The sequence below is a fragment of the Microtus oregoni genome, unplaced genomic scaffold (assembly GCF_018167655.1).
Source record: "Microtus oregoni isolate MIOR12 unplaced genomic scaffold, Mior012 000020F_ref0000438, whole genome shotgun sequence".
Classification (NCBI taxonomy): Eukaryota; Metazoa; Chordata; class Mammalia; order Rodentia; family Cricetidae; genus Microtus; species Microtus oregoni.
This window is the reverse complement of record NW_024543079.1, coordinates 13,188,134-13,204,314: the sequence shown is the minus strand read 5'-3', so window position 1 is coordinate 13,204,314 and position 16,181 is coordinate 13,188,134. Positions and strand designations below refer to the sequence as shown.

Below are 16,181 nucleotides of genomic sequence, written 5' to 3'. Positions count from 1 at the left end.
TACATGAATGTGTGTGGTGTGTAAATGAGTGTATGTATGTGGTTGTACATGAGTGTATGTGTGTGTGATCTGCACATGAGCATAGGTGTGAGCTTGATGTTGGGAATCTCTCCCTCATCCTCAACGATTCTCCTACCTTATTCAGTGAGGCAGGCAGGGCCTCTCAGGCAAACCCGGAGCTGACCAGTATGTCTAGTCTGGCTAGCCAGATTGCTCTGGGGTCCTCCATTTTTCTGGGGCTGCAATTACATGTGACCTGCCATACCATCTGGCCTTTCATGTAAGCTCTGGGGATTTGAACTCAGACATTGTGAGGCAGACATTTCACCACTGAGCCATCTCCCCCGTCCTACGGAATTATTTTGAGACCTCCTATTCCCTAGAATCTGTGTGTTGATGCCTCCCGTGTCTCCAGTGCTTAGCACTGGACCTGTCATAGGAAAGGGCTCAGTCCGCCTGGTTTACATGCATGAACAGGCTAAAGTTATAGCTGTGTGAGAAGAGGGTGAGTAGGTGAGCTGGGCTGGTGTTGAGTATGGCCCAGGCCTCACCTCAAGCCCCCCCTTCTTGGCTTCCCAGTATGAGCAGTTTGAGAGCACCATCGGCTTCAAGCTCCCCAACCACCGCTCAGCCAAGCGGCTCTGGAAGGTCTGCATTGAGCACCACACATTCTTCCGGTGAGTCGCCCCTGGGTGCTCTGAGAGGGATGAGAGAGGCTGTGAGGGGTCAGGGGAGCAGAAGAGCAATTAGAGCAGCAAGCCCACCTTCCCCAAGTCTCCCTTTCCTGGACTGTGAAGAATTGTAGGTGGTGGGACACTGGAGTGAGAAGCCTGCTGGGGTCTGACTCTGGGCCTGGTAACGCTGGCCTGATCCCTATCTGTCATCCCTACCACTCTGTTCTAGGCTGGTGTCCCCAGAGCCCCCACCCAAGGGCTTTCTGGTGATGGGCTCCAAGTTCCGGTACAGTGGGAGGACCCAGGCACAGACCCGCCAAGCCAGTGCCCTCATCGACCGGCCGGCACCCTTCTTTGAACGTTCCTCCAGCAAGCGATACACCATGTCCCGCAGCCTTGATGGAGGTATGGCCCAGACTGGAGCTGGGATAAGGGTGGTCCTCAGGGGAAGCAGGGTGGAAGAACAAGGCAGGGTCTGCAGAACAAATGTGGCAGCTGCTGCAGGTACTCTCCAGGCCTTGCACCAGACATGGCGGTCCTAGAAGCGCCGCTGCTCCTGGGCTGTGCCCGGTCAGCTCTGTCTTACTGGAATGTGACGTATACTCCAGTACTTCTCTGTGTTGTGACCTTGTGGGGCCCCAGGTTCTGCCATCTGATTTTCTTGGCTTTTGCCCAAGAAGCTCAGCAGTGCACAGGTTGACATTCTGCCAGCAGATAAACATCGTGTGGTTTACATGAAGGAAAGAGGATCTGGTCTGGCCCTGGCCCTTCCCTATAGGTGCCATTCTAACACCAGAGCTAAATGAAACCTAGACTGGAGGAGAGATGGTGACAAAGGTTAGCCGGAGCTGGGGCCTTGTTGGGAGAGCAGAAGCCTGGACTCTAACCCTAAAGGCCAGGTTTCATGTATTGACATTCTGAAAGGACACCTATGGAACCTTCTCTTCTTGAGGCCTCAGTTATACTCTGTCAAATGTAATTCCCAGGCTAGCCCACAATACAGAACAATGTAGGTCAAGCCAGGCAGTGTGCAGCAATGGGCACTTTGCAGAGGAAATAGCCCTAAAAGGAAAGGCAAGTTGGCATCGCTTTTTAATGGCTGCCAACGCGAAGGGTTATATGTATGTTCTGGTTGTCGTCGTGATGAGTTTTTGCAGCCTTTTTTATTACTAAGGCTCAGTCTACAACATTTTGGGTTGGCCTGGTGCAGTCTCTAAACCCACACTTCTTCTGTTCAGAAAAATATTTAAGAATTGTGGCAAGAGAGATGAACATTACAGGAATCTCTTTGAATTCTTATTAATTCACAGAGAAAGCAAACCATTTGTAAGCTTCTGCAGTCGCTTGTAAAAGCTGGTTTCGGGATCCCTGATCATTGCTAGATAATGAGATACCGGGAGGACCACAACCCAAACAGCAATGTTTGCTGGGCCAGCATGGATGGAAGGCTCACTCTGGGCAAGACACTCTCCAAAGTCCTTACCTCATCTTTCTGGCATAGATACCAATTAATGTTGAGGAAACTGAGGTCCAGAGGGATCATGTGACTTTTCCACTGTCACCCAGCCAGGAAGGGTTAGAGTTGAGACTCTAGTACTGTAGGAAGGAGCTCACAGCTGGGTAGGATGCAGTTTTGTGACTCTCCAACCGTGGGCCAGGGTGAGCAGGGTTGCAGTGGAGAAGACTGGGCAGTGGCTGGCATGGGGAGACTGCCTCACACAGTCACTCGGCCACATCTGCCCACTTTAGCGGAGTTCTCCCGCCCCGCCTCAGTCAGTGAGAATCATGACGTGGGGCTTGACGGTGACAAGCGGGAAGATGATGCTGAGTCAGGGGGACGGCGGTCAGAGGCCGAAGAAGGAGAGGTCAGGACCCCCACCAAGATCAAGGAGCTGAAGGTAGGAGCCCACTGGGTTGCCATGTATCCTGCTCCCAGGGGACCTGGATAGTGGGCTGAGGCCTAGACTTAGCCTTGACCCTCAGTGTCCTAATTGTATCCAAGCACCCTTCCTGCGGGGCACACCGTGGACAGGAGCTTGGCCTTGGCCCATATTCCACACCTGGACTTGCAGAGTAGGGTTGGGGTTGGAAGTGGTCCAGCTTCCCTGGGTCGCAGGGAAGTTTCCTGGGAAACATACCCCCTCCCCCATCTTACACGCTCCTTGTATCCCCTTTAATTGTGGTCTGGCTCCATGTCTCCTCTCTTCGCTGTGCATGGCCAGGTCACCAAAGGCCTCGGTGTGAAGTGTGTGTCCTTTCCTGCAGCCCCCCCCCCCCCCACTCTGTGGACACCGCATCCCCAGGATGTGTATGTACACGCTCCTACAGGCACACACAGCCCAGCCTCACGGGTAGCCATTCACTTTCACACCTCCACACCCCAGCCTTAGACTCATCATGCACAGACACGATGATAGCATGTTCACGTGCACAGGCTTGGCCACACACGGGCCAGGCGTGGCTTCTTTGGCATTGCTGAGCAGTCCTTGTCTACCATGCAGGCCTGCAGTGTGAACTCAGGCCCCCTAATCACATCCTCACCGTTAGAAGCAGCAGGAAACCCCGGACACACACCAGCCTGTGAATATGGCTCTACCCACTTGGACTCTAGTCCCCTGGCCTCTCCTTTGCCTTTCTGGGATATCTACCTGCTTCCTACCCCACACCTTCCTCTGACTACCTCGTTACCTTAGCTGCTTTCCTGGCCTGCACTGCATGGTGGGATTGGATGTGAGCGCACAGGGCTACCTTGCTGGACCAGGCTAATCTGTTTATTCTACTGACCTTGCTGGTTCCTTTCCCTCTTGCCTTATCCTACCAGCCGGAGCAGGAAACCACGCCAAGACACAAGCAGGAGGTACTGCATGGACCCATCCCTCCCTTGACAGCCATTTAGATCCCTAGTTCATTTACCACCATGTCACTCTGTCCCCAGCTCATGTCCCTGGCACCACCTCAGCTTCAGCTTCATTCTGACCAACGTCCACACCCTCTCCTCCATTTCCTTCCTCTCTGGTCACAGCACTCCCCATTAAGCTCATGCCTTCAGCTCCCAGGTCAGAGTCTAGTCTCATCCATGGGCCCTGCCCCTCCACCCAGTGTCACTCTTCGCTGGACCTGGTGACCTGCGGTTACCTCCCCCTCATGCCCCCAGCCCACGTGTGTGCTTCCATGTAGCTCCTCATCCCACGCCCACCCTCCCCTTCCCCAGTAGCCCTGTTTGACCACACCTCCATCTCATCTGTGTTCTTCCATCTCTTGACAACCAGATGTGAGTGAAGGTGGAGCCTGGGTTGGGAAGGAGGAGCCCTCAGGTCACATCTGCATCTGCTCAGACTCCAATCCCCCTGCCCTCCTGTCCCTGGATACCTCCTCTCCTTCTCTTCTCTAACCTTCCTAGTCAATGATTATATCAGCTTCTGCCTCCTAACCCCACTTCATCCCCCTCACAGTGTCCAGGTCTCTCTGGAGATGCTGTTTGATCTTGGGCCGCTGAGAGCAGGCCACAGTCAGAGTCAGCCATGGCGTCCTGAGATCTGGGCTTCAGCCCAGCTCTCATGCTGACTTTGGGTCTTAGAAAGGCTCTTTGGGCCCTGATACCATCTGCACCACAGGGCATGCACACTACCTGTGACTCCAGCTATACCTGCCTCGTTCTGGTGCCCGGCCTTGACACTCACCCCTTGGTTTCTTCAAGGCCTTTAACCTCTAGGGATCCCAGGACCCAACCGCTTTCCAGCTTCTGGGAGCATAGTTCACCTCAGGGCCAGCAGGCCCATTTGGGATCATCCTAGGTTAAGACCTACTCACCATTGACGCTTGGTTTTACCCCCTGTGCAAACCCACTTGACCTATCCGATAGACACAGGCTATGGTCAGCTTAGCCTGGGAGGGAGGCCTGAGGCCTGATCAGATGTCTGGGGAGAAATCAGAAGCCTCCATGGGATTGGCTTTCTTCCTGAGAAGTCTTGGGAGCAACCACAGTGATTCTTAGATGCCAGAGATGAGCCTAGGGGAAGAGTCTAGCCCTGTCTAGGGCAAGCTTATCTTCCAGATGGTCCTCAAGCCTTGCAGCGAGTCTTCAGGCTGCCAGCTCACTCTTTCTCTCCAAGAAGCAGGCAGAAGACCAGCACTGGGTCTCTGTGGCTCATTCTCACTGGGCCCAAGCTGACCGCTCCGGTCTGTAACACTGGCATGGACTCAGGTGTCATAGATTAACCAGGGACACACCCGGGACTCCAGCTCTACCTGACCCGTTCTTGTGCCAGGCCTCGAAGCTCATCCTTTCCCTCATCTCTAATTTCTTACCCCACACCAACTTCACTTCCATCCCAGCATCCTGGTCTCCCTGACAGCATATGACTGTCTACTTTTAGAGAGTCGGGGCAGATGGCATCTGGGAGGTTCTGTGATGGAGAAGGCAGTGGCCTATGGCAGAGAAGGCTGCCTAGTCTTTCCCTGGCCCCGAGTAAGGGAACAGGTCCCATTTTTCTGGACAACCCAATTTAGTCATCTCTCTAACCCAGGCTTCCACGTGGCCTGAGCAGTTGGATGGGGCCCGAGAAAAGCCTAGACAGAACATACTATTAAGTACAGTGGTCCAAGTCTTGAGGAGCGGTAGGAGCCAGGATTCAGAGGGTTCTGGGAATCCAGCCAGACAGCCTGTGCAGCTCAGTGAACGCACCAGGGACTTCTCACCTTGGTACATGCTGCCTGCTGTGCCTGGATCATAAACAGGAAAAAGTCATCTGTGTGTCTGACTCCATCTGGGCTCAGAACACAATGAGAACTCATCCAGACTTGAGGGTTGAGTGGAGCTGAATGTACTAGAGTAAGGCAGGGGAGAAGAGGGGTCCTCTTTGTCACCCATGTGCCCCTGCCCCTGCTTAGTGCATCTCTTGGAGTTCATCATCCTTGCTCCCTTGGCTCCTTGGGTTATTATAAGGATGACAGCGTTAGGATGGGATGGTGGAGGGCAGAGGTGCTATTTTTCCCGTGCTGTCTTTGCTCTGCCGTTCATCTTATACCTCTCCCCTCTCCCCCCGTGCCTAGTTCCTGGACAAGCCAGAGGATGTCCTGTTGAAGCACCAGGCCAGCATCAATGAGCTCAAGAGGACCCTGAAGGAGCCCAACAGCAAACTGATCCACCGGGATCGAGATTGGGAGCGGGAGCGCAGGCTGCCCTCGTCACCCGCCTCCCCCTCCCCGAAGGGCACCCCTGAGAAGGCCAGTGAGGTAGGTATCCTGCTGAAGCCTGGACGTTGTATTAAAAGGCACAGGGTAGGGGTACGGAGTTAAGACTATGTTTACCTTCATCCTGCAAACAAATCTGTGCCTGCTGCTGCCATAGGCTGGTGGGATGGGGAGGCAGGTTAGGTTGAGAGGGTCAAATCCACTAACCGCTGGGTCCTAGGGACCATCTTAAAAAACTTTAAAAACTCCTGGTAGCTTGGTGTATTTCCCTTTAGACAAGCAAAGAAAAATAGGGAAAGTGTGCTTGTTAGAAAGACAGGTTCTGAGACCCCATGGGGGACCCGCTGAGGCAGCTGAAGCAGGAAAGCCCTGCGTCCAGCCTTTTAAACAAGTGTCTTAGGCAAGTCTCCTCCCTACTCAACTTTAAGATTCCGGGAAGCATTACCCGGGAGCCTGCTCTTTTGGAGCATCTGACCGTACGGAAGATTGTGGTCCTTGCTGGAAGGATTCTCACTTCATCAAAGCGGTCAATCCTCTACACAAACCAGACTACTCCCGAGGCTTTCCCCAAAAGAGCCCCATGTGTCCTGCCATCCAGGGTGGAAACACTCTGAGGGTATTTTCTCAGCTAAAAAAGATATGATTTGGGAAAATCCTGTATTTGTACTCCCAAGGTTCAATTCAATTATTTTTAGCAATTTCTGAGTCTTGGCAGAATTTACCCCCCAGTTCCAGTGTAGGTGTCTTCTCTCTTTAGCTGCCGCTCACTGGTCACCAGATGGATTGCCGTCTAAACTTAGTCTCCTGGTTCCATTACCTGGGAGCTGGAGGACTCTGGGCTTGTTGCCTCATCTCCCCGAGGCCCTGTTAGGTGAAGATGTTTATAGTGATGTTATTAGGGTCAGCCGAGATAATGCCTGGAGAGGGATCACACGGCCACCATGCTGTCTGGTAGGAGCTACATGGCGTTCCTTATGGAGTCCCAGGACTCAACCTTGCAGATCTCTAAATCAAAGCTGGAAGGACACTAGGAACCCTCTCTGTTCTAAGACCTCGTGTTACTGAGACCCAGAGAGACGAAGAATGACTCAGCGTGATAGCTATGCTTGTCGGTGTTCCCCAACATTGTTTGCTGGTAATTCACAGCCTGCTTGAGGGAAGACCAAATCGCATGCAGACCAGAGGTAGTTGGTAGTGTATGTGCTTTCTCTCTAGTGCTTTGGATGTTGGTGATGCAGCCATGATTGAATCTGTAGAGTGTTGATTGAACTGGTCCTCGCCATAGTCTGAGCCCACCAAATAGCAGAGGGTTTCTTTTGTCAGGTATAACCTCTTGAGATGGCTGGAATTCCATAGCTGCCAAAGTCCAGCAGTTAGGGATTCTTTGGGGGTCTTGAAGGCTGGTACCCTAAAGAGAAGACAAATCTGTGCACCTATGAACAGAGGGGGCACACTTAAACACTGTGACACGACACTGTCGTCTACACGTGTATGGATCAGCTGTTGTGGTTACCCAGCATGCACACAGCCCCCAGGCTGGAGGTTGAGCAGGCCTCTGAGGGCTTCTGTGGTCCCAGCACAGACAAACCCTTAGACTGGGCCGTGGCTGTGATGTAGTAAGCTGGTCCACAGCACTCTCCTCTCGACCCCTCATTCCCTAGGGAGAGACTTGGCCAGAGTGACCTCTCAAAGTCCTGAGATGGCCAGGTCTTGGCCTGGGTCCAATTGAACTGTGATGTAGAAACCTCCCGAAGGGTGTGAGATGTCACCAGAGAAAGGAGCGGCAGATGAATGCTGGTGAGCTAGGACCTGGAATTGGGGTTGTGCCCCTCCTGCTGGTGACAGCTGGAACTGCTGGCTAGGGACCTTATTAGATGGAAGCTGTTCCAGCCACCACCTCCTTAGCCTTGAAAACTGCAGTAGCCACTCCTGTCAACTACATTGAAGTTATGAACCATTTAGAACTTTCCTTTATGCCCCTTGGCATTTATGGGTTCTTGAAGATTGGCAAAATTGGGAGGATCCATAGACAAGGACTTGACTCTGTCCTTGGGTGAGTGATGTCACCTCTGTGAACCTCCTTGCATAGGCCATCTGAAAGGGGAACCAGAATGGCATTCCATTGGGTGGGGGTCATTGGCAAACCTAACTGAAATAGCAAAGATGGAAGCTCGTTGTCCCCTAGGAAGTGTTGACGGTTATGGGACCACTGCTGAAGGTGACTAGAATCCCTGGCCTAATGGCTCTGTGGAGGACCCTGTAGGGACACACTGCCCAGAACTCTCAGAGCCGTCTTAAAGCATGTGTGCCCCACCCAAACCAAGGGGAAAGCAGCAGGAACTTGAGCAATTCCCATTGGGCAAGCCTAGGTTTTAGTTTGAATGACAGTTATGTGTGGGTGGTGTAGGTGTATATGTGTTCGTGTGGGGGTGTGCACATGTGCAGTGCACATGTGTGTGTGTGTGTGCATTCATGTGGAGGCCAGAGGCGCTGGGTATCTTCCTCAGTCATTCTTTATTTTTTTTTATTATATTTTTATTTATGTGTGTATGTGTCTCTGTGTGTGTGTGTATCTGTGTGTGCAATGTGTATGTATGCAATATGTGTGTGTGTGTTTGTGTATGCGTCTGTGTGTGGTGTGTATGGAGGTCAGAGGACAACTTTTGAGAGTCTCTCGTTCCTCCATGCAGGTCCTGGGGATTGAACTTGGGTTTTCAGGCTTGGCAACGGGCACTTTCACCCACCGAGTGCCAGCCTCTCCACTGTATTTTTTGAGACAAAGCCTCTCACTGAGCCTGGAGTTCACTGCCTGTCTCCACCTCCCCTGAGTTGGGATTACATACGTGTACTGCAACACCTGGCTGTTTTCACAGGTGCTGGGGATCTGATCCCAAATCCTCCTGCCTGCATAAGAATTTTGCTAATTGTGGTGTCTCCTCAGCTTCTCAAAAGAGATGACTGTGACCCCAGTTACAGGGTCAAACCAAAGTCTGAGCCCATGACACCTCGGGCTGACTTGAAGTCAGAGTCTAAATGGTAGGATTCCAGACGCTTTAGTGTTAGTGGGCACGAGAGACTGGCCAAAGGCCACAGGACTGTCTCACAGCCAATCACAACTGTCCCTCCCTGTCTCCTCCCTCAGAGTGGCTCCTTCCTGACTGAATCTGTGAACTAACAAGACAATGTGGGGCTTCCAAAGCTGGACTATTTACAGACTCTGTGTGTCTCTTCTCTCCTGCTCTCTCTCTCTTTTCCTTTCTCCCTCTCTCCCTCTACTCCGGCCCTGGGCCTCCCCTGCAGGCCCAGAGGACCCAGGACTCTTCTCAGCAGGACTTGGTACCTGGAACAGCAGCAGGCTTGGAAGTGTTCACTCAGAAAAGCCTCGCAGCATCTCCTGAGGTTACTGTCTTCACTTCCCCACACCCCTTCCTCCCAGGCCTCCAGCCCATCCCTGTCGGTCCTCCGGGATCTAAGGAAACCCTTTCCCTAGGGTGAGGGGAATAGGCCAGACTCTGCCGTAAAGAAGAGATCAGGGGTGGCCCATGTTGTCCCATGTTATAAATGTCATGTCCTCATCCCAGGGATCCATGGAGGGCCAGCCCCTCCGTTACCTGTTGCTTACCAGGAAGGGCAGGATCATAGCTATAACCAGAAAACATAACTGGTCTCCTCTATCTCAAAAGGGACAAAGATATGAGCCTCTCTGGAGGCAGGCTCTAACCCTAGGCTTGAGTGTGTCCTGCCCTGAGGTCTTGGTTCTGTTTAGAAGCCTGCTGTAGTCTATGGGTGGCTTGTTAGGGTGTGGTATTAATCCTTCCCCTTTTCCCAACTATCTAACCCCATCTGAGACATTGATCTGAGTCTCCAGTCAGGCAGAAATAGATACCTTCCTCCTCCAAACATCCTTCTAAATGAGGAGTTCTTTGTTTCTGGGTTCAGAGGAGCAGCAGGTCAAGGGTTCTTGGGGTTTCCTGTGTCCCTGTGTGGATACTAGGGATGGACTCCCCATATCCCATCCCACCCGCACACTGGGATTACATAGTCTGTTGAGTTGGGAACCAACTGACTTGAGAAACATCCTTCATGTAGCCTCTGCCCTGTCTGTTGGTATGGCTCGTGATGGCATGGACCCTTCTCCTTCTGCAGAGAATACTTGTGTAGCTGCTGTGAGTGTCGTGACTGCCAGAGGGGCATGAGCAAGTGCCACACAAGGAAAATGCAAACCAAAGCTCTTCCCCCATGGAAACCGGAAAGCAAACCTATCAGGGCAATGAGACAGGAGCCCAGAGCATCCCAGAGTTAGGGACATGGTAATGTCCTGGTGTCTGGAGATACTTTTAGAAACAAAGACGATGCCTGTTTGGGGAGTGAGCCAAGATGTGAGCCTTTTATCAATGGCGTCCATCTCACTGCCCTTAAGAGCAGCCTGTTTTGTGTATTCATCCACAGGAGCAGCCAGTCATTCTGTCATTTGTTCCCATCTTCCTGTTTCCTTCCCCTCCTCCATCTTATTCTTCTTTCCACGAGGCCTTTCTGTGTTACCCTGACTGGACTCAAGTTTGTGGTCCTCCTGCTTTGGTCTCCCAAGTGCTGGGCATGAAATTTTATTAAGGTTGACCAAAATCTGCCCTTTGGATCAGTTGCCTGTGAGCGTCCTCTTGCCTCCTGGTGGCCATGGACCCACTCTGCAGCCTCCCTGAGGGACACCCTTCAGATTGGTCACTTTCCTTCTGCACCCCTTCCAACAGCTTCTCCCAGGATGTGAATTCAAGAGAACCCTCTTCCTGGACATCCTCTGACCCCAAATGTAATCCAGAGTTCCAGGTAGGGCCTGAACAGCCAAGAGTCAGGGTAGTCACCCTCTGGAGTTCCTTCTTGTCTGGCATGAAGCAGCACTGTCCCCTTGTCCTGCTCCTGTGGCTGGAGCAGAGGCGGTGCCATCAGGTAGCAGGAGGTAGTCTAAGGAGGGCACTGAAGAACCAGATGTTGCCCCATCTTGTGATGAGGGCCAGATGTGGCTTTACCAGCACACTAGTGCCAGTAAGGCTGTCCTTTTCTTTTTGTAAATCCTGCCCACCCCCATGTCCTTAACTGTTGTTTTTTAGCAGAAGAACCCTTGTTTCTTCCCTCACCACGACTGTGATCTGCAAATCCCCTTAATGGTAGCCCTACTTTGCCCTTCTGAAACAAAGTTGCCAATTGGAGTAAATTTAATTATGTAGATGAGGGTTGGTGCTGCCTGGCATCTAATAACTAAACATTGCCATGTGTTTCCCTTCTCTGCCTCTAGAATCTTTCCAGTTCTCGCCAGCTTCCTCCCCCACACAGCGTTGCTCATCTAGCATATTTGGTAGATGGGATTGGAGTGGGAATATTCCAGGAGGGGCTTCTTTGGCCAACTTTGACCGTCATCACTAGGCTGATGATGTTAAGAGCTGAAATGGAAGCAGCTGGTAGAACTTGCTTCCTAAAATGAGAAGGGTCCTTACCTCTGCAGGCCAGCAGAACACGTCCCTTTGAGAGTTCAGGCGCAGATGCCTGAAACGTCTGAGAAAGCCATGCCAGACCGTGTCTGGACCTCCCTTCCTTTGATCTCTTCCCCCCGGAAAGATTCTGTCAATGAGGTTAGATTGCCTGACCTGGTAATAGGATTCGCAGTGTTCTTTTGAACCTTCCAGCTCCTTCAGGTCTCATGGGTGTGGCAAACTTAGCACCAAGTCACACCCCGAAAAGAAGCCCAAAGTCGTGTAAGCCTCTGGTCTCCTGCTTCTGGGAGAAGTGTCAGGCGCACCTGTTATGGAGGCAGTTTTGCTAGGGCAGGAAGGTTAAACTTTAAAAACTCAGAATCAAGTGTTGGGTTCTAGGCTCCATGACTCGGCGGTCGAGTGGCTTTCCTTCCCTAGGCCTAGATTTGGAAGTTGATTTCCATGTCTGCCTCATTGTGACTTCAGAGGAAGGAGGGATCTTAAGTCTGTGATCTTAAGCCCATGCAGGACTGCAACTTTCATAGGGCTGCTCAGTGTTTGCATTATGCATTTGTCAGATGGGATTCTGATGAGATTTTGTGGAGAGAAAGTATTCTGTGAGCCCAATACTAAAATCCCAAAGCTCTTACGACTTTGCTAATGATTTGAGAAACCCATCAGTACCTCTAAGCTGCTGGGGACAGGTAGAGGACTATTCTGGGAAGTTTGATAGTGACAGACTTGATGGTCTCTTTGGCTTTGTGATGATGTCCTCTGTGGTCTTTTTCTTCTGTGGTACGATCTGGTTAGTTCTTTTCTATTCTTTCCATCGGTCTTAAAATCATTTCTTTTAAGTGGATTCCCAGAACATTCAGACTGTTTTAGCCATTGCTTCAGTGGTGCTAACTGACTGTTTGGTATCATTGCTGTTGATCTGTTTCTTTCCCAGAAGTCCCTGTAGAGGGGTCGTGTTTTAGGCAGGGCCTGTGAAATACAGTTCACTGTTTCCCTCAGCTTGGTATCCGATCCCAGTTGGCACCCATGCTCAAGGTTGTGAGTTAAGAGTTCAGGCATAAAAAAGCAGCTGTTCTTTTCCTGGCTTTGCCATCAGCAAACAATGGCCGCAACCAAGTCATTTTCCTTCTCTAGACCTCAGCCCCTTCGCCTTCCTCCCCCCACCCCGAAGGAGGTGACACTGGATGTCTTTGGAGCTCTTTTGGCTCAATATCCAGAGATCCCTTGTAAGCGCCTTCCCCGCAACAGTGGGAAATGTTCAGTTCCAAGAGGAAGAGGCCGGTCCCACCCCTAGAGCTCCCTTTGCTGTTGTCCCTGGGCTGAGAGGCACAAAACCCCACCCCACTGTATCGGGATGAAACCAGTTATTGAAGAAGGTCAGTCAGTTTATTGGGGATCTTACTGGGAAAAAGAATTTTGATCATGAGGAATAGCTTTATCACCCCGGTCTGCCCCTGGCCAGTTCCTAGAACACATAGTCCCAGTGGCAAACCCTTTGGTGGTAGATTGGTCCCTTCTTATAGAGGGAAGAGGTCATCCCTTCAAGTGCCTGCTGTTTCATGTTAACTCTTCTTGCTCCAATTAAAACACAGGGCTCAGAGCATTGGGTATTTGTAGAAAGAGTATACACTAGGCCAGAAGAACTTGGCCTCCTAACCGTGGCCACCACACAACGGGAAGGAAGTGAGGCAGGCCTCGCTGAGATCCTTGCTGATGGCAGACTCTCCAAGGTAGACATTCTGGTGGACAAGTTCAAAGTTGAAGTGGCCACAGAAGAAACAGTGGGAGCCGGAAGAGCAAGTACTCACCAGCCAGGGAGGATGATTGCAAGTCCAGGAGAGTTTGAGACAATGAGAGGGGAAGGCCCGTGTGTCAAGGGAGGCACCCGAGAGACTGCTCAAGCTGCAGGCTACACGTCAACAGACAAGCTTCCTGAGGGCTCCAAGCCCAAGGTCAGGAGCTACCGCATCTCAGATGGTCAGCCAGAGAGCCCAGTAGAGCTGAGTAAGGGGCTGGAGGGGCTCCAGACTTGGGGAAGACCTACAGCTCCAGGGACCGGGCCAGTGCAAGGAGAAGTTCTTTCTCCTGCATCAGACAAAGGAGGACTCCAGTCTTTCCTGTTGGATCCAGCCCAGGCAGAAGCCAGAGCTGACTCCAGCGATGAAACGGATACCTCCTTCGCAGAGAGGAGCTTCTACCTAAACTATGGAGAGAAAGACACTGAAGAAGTTCTTCCTCTACCCTCAGAGGACAGAGAAGAGCGCCTACATGCCCCTCTTGGAGATGGGACCTGGCTGGAGCTGGCAGGGGAGCACACGGAGCACTGGGAGCTGAAATCCTCAGCCCCAAGGGGTTCTGCCCCAGGTTCCAGCTGGAATAAAGATGAAGCCCATATGGCTTCCTCCGAGGAAGAAGCCTGGTCCTCCAGGGACCGTGGGGGGCCTGGTGACCTACAGGGAGCTGCTCTGGGGCAGATTTTTGCAGAGGCCTGGGAAGGAGCGCAGCAAAGGCCAGAAGGAGAGCTGACCTACCCAATGGCCGGGGCAGCTGAAGACGAGGAGACTCCCATGAGTATAGACCGGATGGGAGAGACTGAGAGAAGTTCCCCAGCAAGACAGAAGAATCACCCCCCTGGTGGAGGAGGAGAGGTGCACCTAGATGCCCAGGCCTGCGCCCTTCTAAGGACCATTCCTCCTCATGTTAGGAAACCAGTCAGGCGAGACCAAAGCAGCTTTCTGCCCATCGAGAAGAGGGCAGTTTCCGCTCAGGCTGTAGAACCCATGACCGAGGACAGGGAGGTCATCATTCCGCTGCCAGCCTCCTCTGGTCACATGGATGTTCTGGCAGTTGTGAGGGGCACTTCTCAAAGCCCAATCTCTCCTGGGTCAGGGAAGCCTTCAGAGTTTGGGGATCCTTTTGGAGATCAGTTCCCCATAATTTGCAAACATATCCATCTTTCTGAAGCAAGCCCCGCGCCCAAGGACACGCGAGGTGAACGCAAAGCACCTCCAGTTGCCAGCAAGAAGCCCAGAGTTGTCCCTGAAGGAACTGAGGGGCCTGCAGTCCCGGGGTTTGTGTTCCCTTCAGAAAAGCAAAAGGAGACTTCCCTCCAGGCTGGGGACCATAGGGGTTCCCAGGAAGATATTAGCAAGACCTCAGTGGCTAACAAGATTCGGATATTTGAGACCCATGGAGTTGAGTCATGCCAAGCCAGTCAGGGTGAAATGAGGGCCCTTCCACATGAGCTGCCTTCGGAGGCTTCCCCAGGAGAAGTAGAACATCGGCAAAATAGGCTTCTAGACTCGGGTTTTGTTCAACTCCAGCCCCCTGAGGACTTGGCCAGCCCCAAACTCACACCTTCTTCTGGTACACCTCTGGCTACTCAGCACTATGGGGGGGAGGGCACCTCTGCTACCTCCCACCAGGAAAGATGCACAGACCCAGAGCTCCTGTCCCCTGACTCAGGCTGTGAAACCACGCTGGAAGAAGCTACTGGGGTAACTGGCCATGTGAGCCCCCACCCCCACCAAGTCCCCACTTGTGGAAACTGACCGCATGCTCTGTAGCTCTTAGAGGCATGTTTTGGTGGCCCCTCGTCATTCCTGCAATGATGCTGCTTGTTCACCCCACAAGGTCTTCTCCTACATGGTCCTGAGATAGCCCAGGCTGAAAGATGGGGCCGTCTGCTTAGCCCTTGTTAGCTTGTTTGATCCCCCGGCCTTTGGTGTGACCTTGTGTCCAGAAGGTCACACAACAACCACAGAGAAGGCGCCACCAGTAGCAGTAACTCACATATCTGCTTTGCCTTGCTCGTCTCACCTGCTAAATTCCTCCCTATCTTGCTTGGCTTATCCGGTGATCTTTCTTCGTCCTTTCCCATCCCTGGTACCCTGCCTTGTGGAAGCTGACAGTCCAGAGGTTGCCTCCACTCTGCTTCCCTCTCTAGTGTCTTTCTGCCTCCTTAAGACTAACTGTCTTCTCTAATCCAGAACAAATCCGGAGATGCGGGCAGGGAAGAGAAGAGCTTCTTCAGCCGCTTAGCACCAAACACCCCTGGGAAGGGGGGGCGCCTGAGATTCGCCAGCCCTCCGGGCCCTCAGGTCTCTACAGTCCCACTGTGCCTAGATGACTTGTTCATCTTCATCCGGCTGGGATGCTTCATTCCCTAGATTCCCACCTGCTCAAGTAGCCAACCCCCTGTGGCTGTTCACAGTCTGGCTTGTCTGGAATGTGTTCCTCACACCTCTCAACCTTCCAGAACCTGGCCAATGGGAGGCTGGTTCACAAATGAATCTCTGAAGCATACTGTCTGAAGCATACTGAACCTCCAGAGCCCGAAGCTGAGTTTTTTCAAAACATTTTATGGGTGTTAGATTGGTCTTTAAAAAAAAAGTCGCAGTGCCGGGCGGTGGTGGCTCACGCCTTTAATCCCAGCACTTGGGAGGCAGAGACAGGCGGATCTCTGTGAGTTCGAGACCAGCCTGGTCTACAAGAGCTAGTTCCAGGACAGGCTCCACAGCCACAGAGAAACCCTGTCTCGAAAAACCAAAAAAAAAAAAAAAAAAGTCTCAAACTAAGACAAAGAAATAATAAGTAAGCAAATAAGCAGAGCCATGTGTTGTTTAATCCCTGACAGGCCAGTTGAGAGGTATGTATTTAGGACAAAGTTTGCTAGTGCTCTTTGGGCATTCCCTTGGCCTGCTGTCGTCAATTACACTGATGGGGCCAGAACTTCCTCTCCATGGTTACCATAGAGTTCAAAGTGATACTGAACTCTCTTGGAGCTAGAATTTCTCCTTTCCCTGGTTGATGCTGGCCCTCCCCCAAAAGACTC

The 16,181-nt window shown here is 52.1% G+C and overlaps 1 protein-coding gene across 16 annotated transcripts in view; it reads left to right on the top strand.

Annotated features, from left to right (window-relative positions):
- Epb41l1 (erythrocyte membrane protein band 4.1 like 1) overlaps positions 1-16,181 on the top strand; it is a 120,672-nt gene that overhangs the window by 89,167 nt on the left and 15,324 nt on the right. For 7 of the 16 annotated variants that reach the window (XM_041670546.1, XM_041670545.1, XM_041670544.1 and 4 more), the window contains 8 exons: positions 580-677; positions 904-1,079; positions 2,424-2,572; positions 3,496-3,531; positions 5,727-5,909; positions 9,168-9,266; positions 12,940-14,856; positions 15,337-15,447. In XM_041670546.1, coding sequence (XP_041526480.1) covers positions 580-677; positions 904-1,079; positions 2,424-2,572; positions 3,496-3,531; positions 5,727-5,909; positions 9,168-9,266; positions 12,940-14,856; positions 15,337-15,447 — 2,769 coding nt within the window. The remainder of the gene's footprint in view (positions 1-579; positions 678-903; positions 1,080-2,423; positions 2,573-3,495; positions 3,532-5,726; positions 5,910-9,167; positions 9,267-12,939; positions 14,857-15,336; positions 15,448-16,181) is intronic. The other 9 variants (XM_041670556.1, XM_041670555.1, XM_041670552.1 and 6 more) reach the window with 6 other exon arrangements.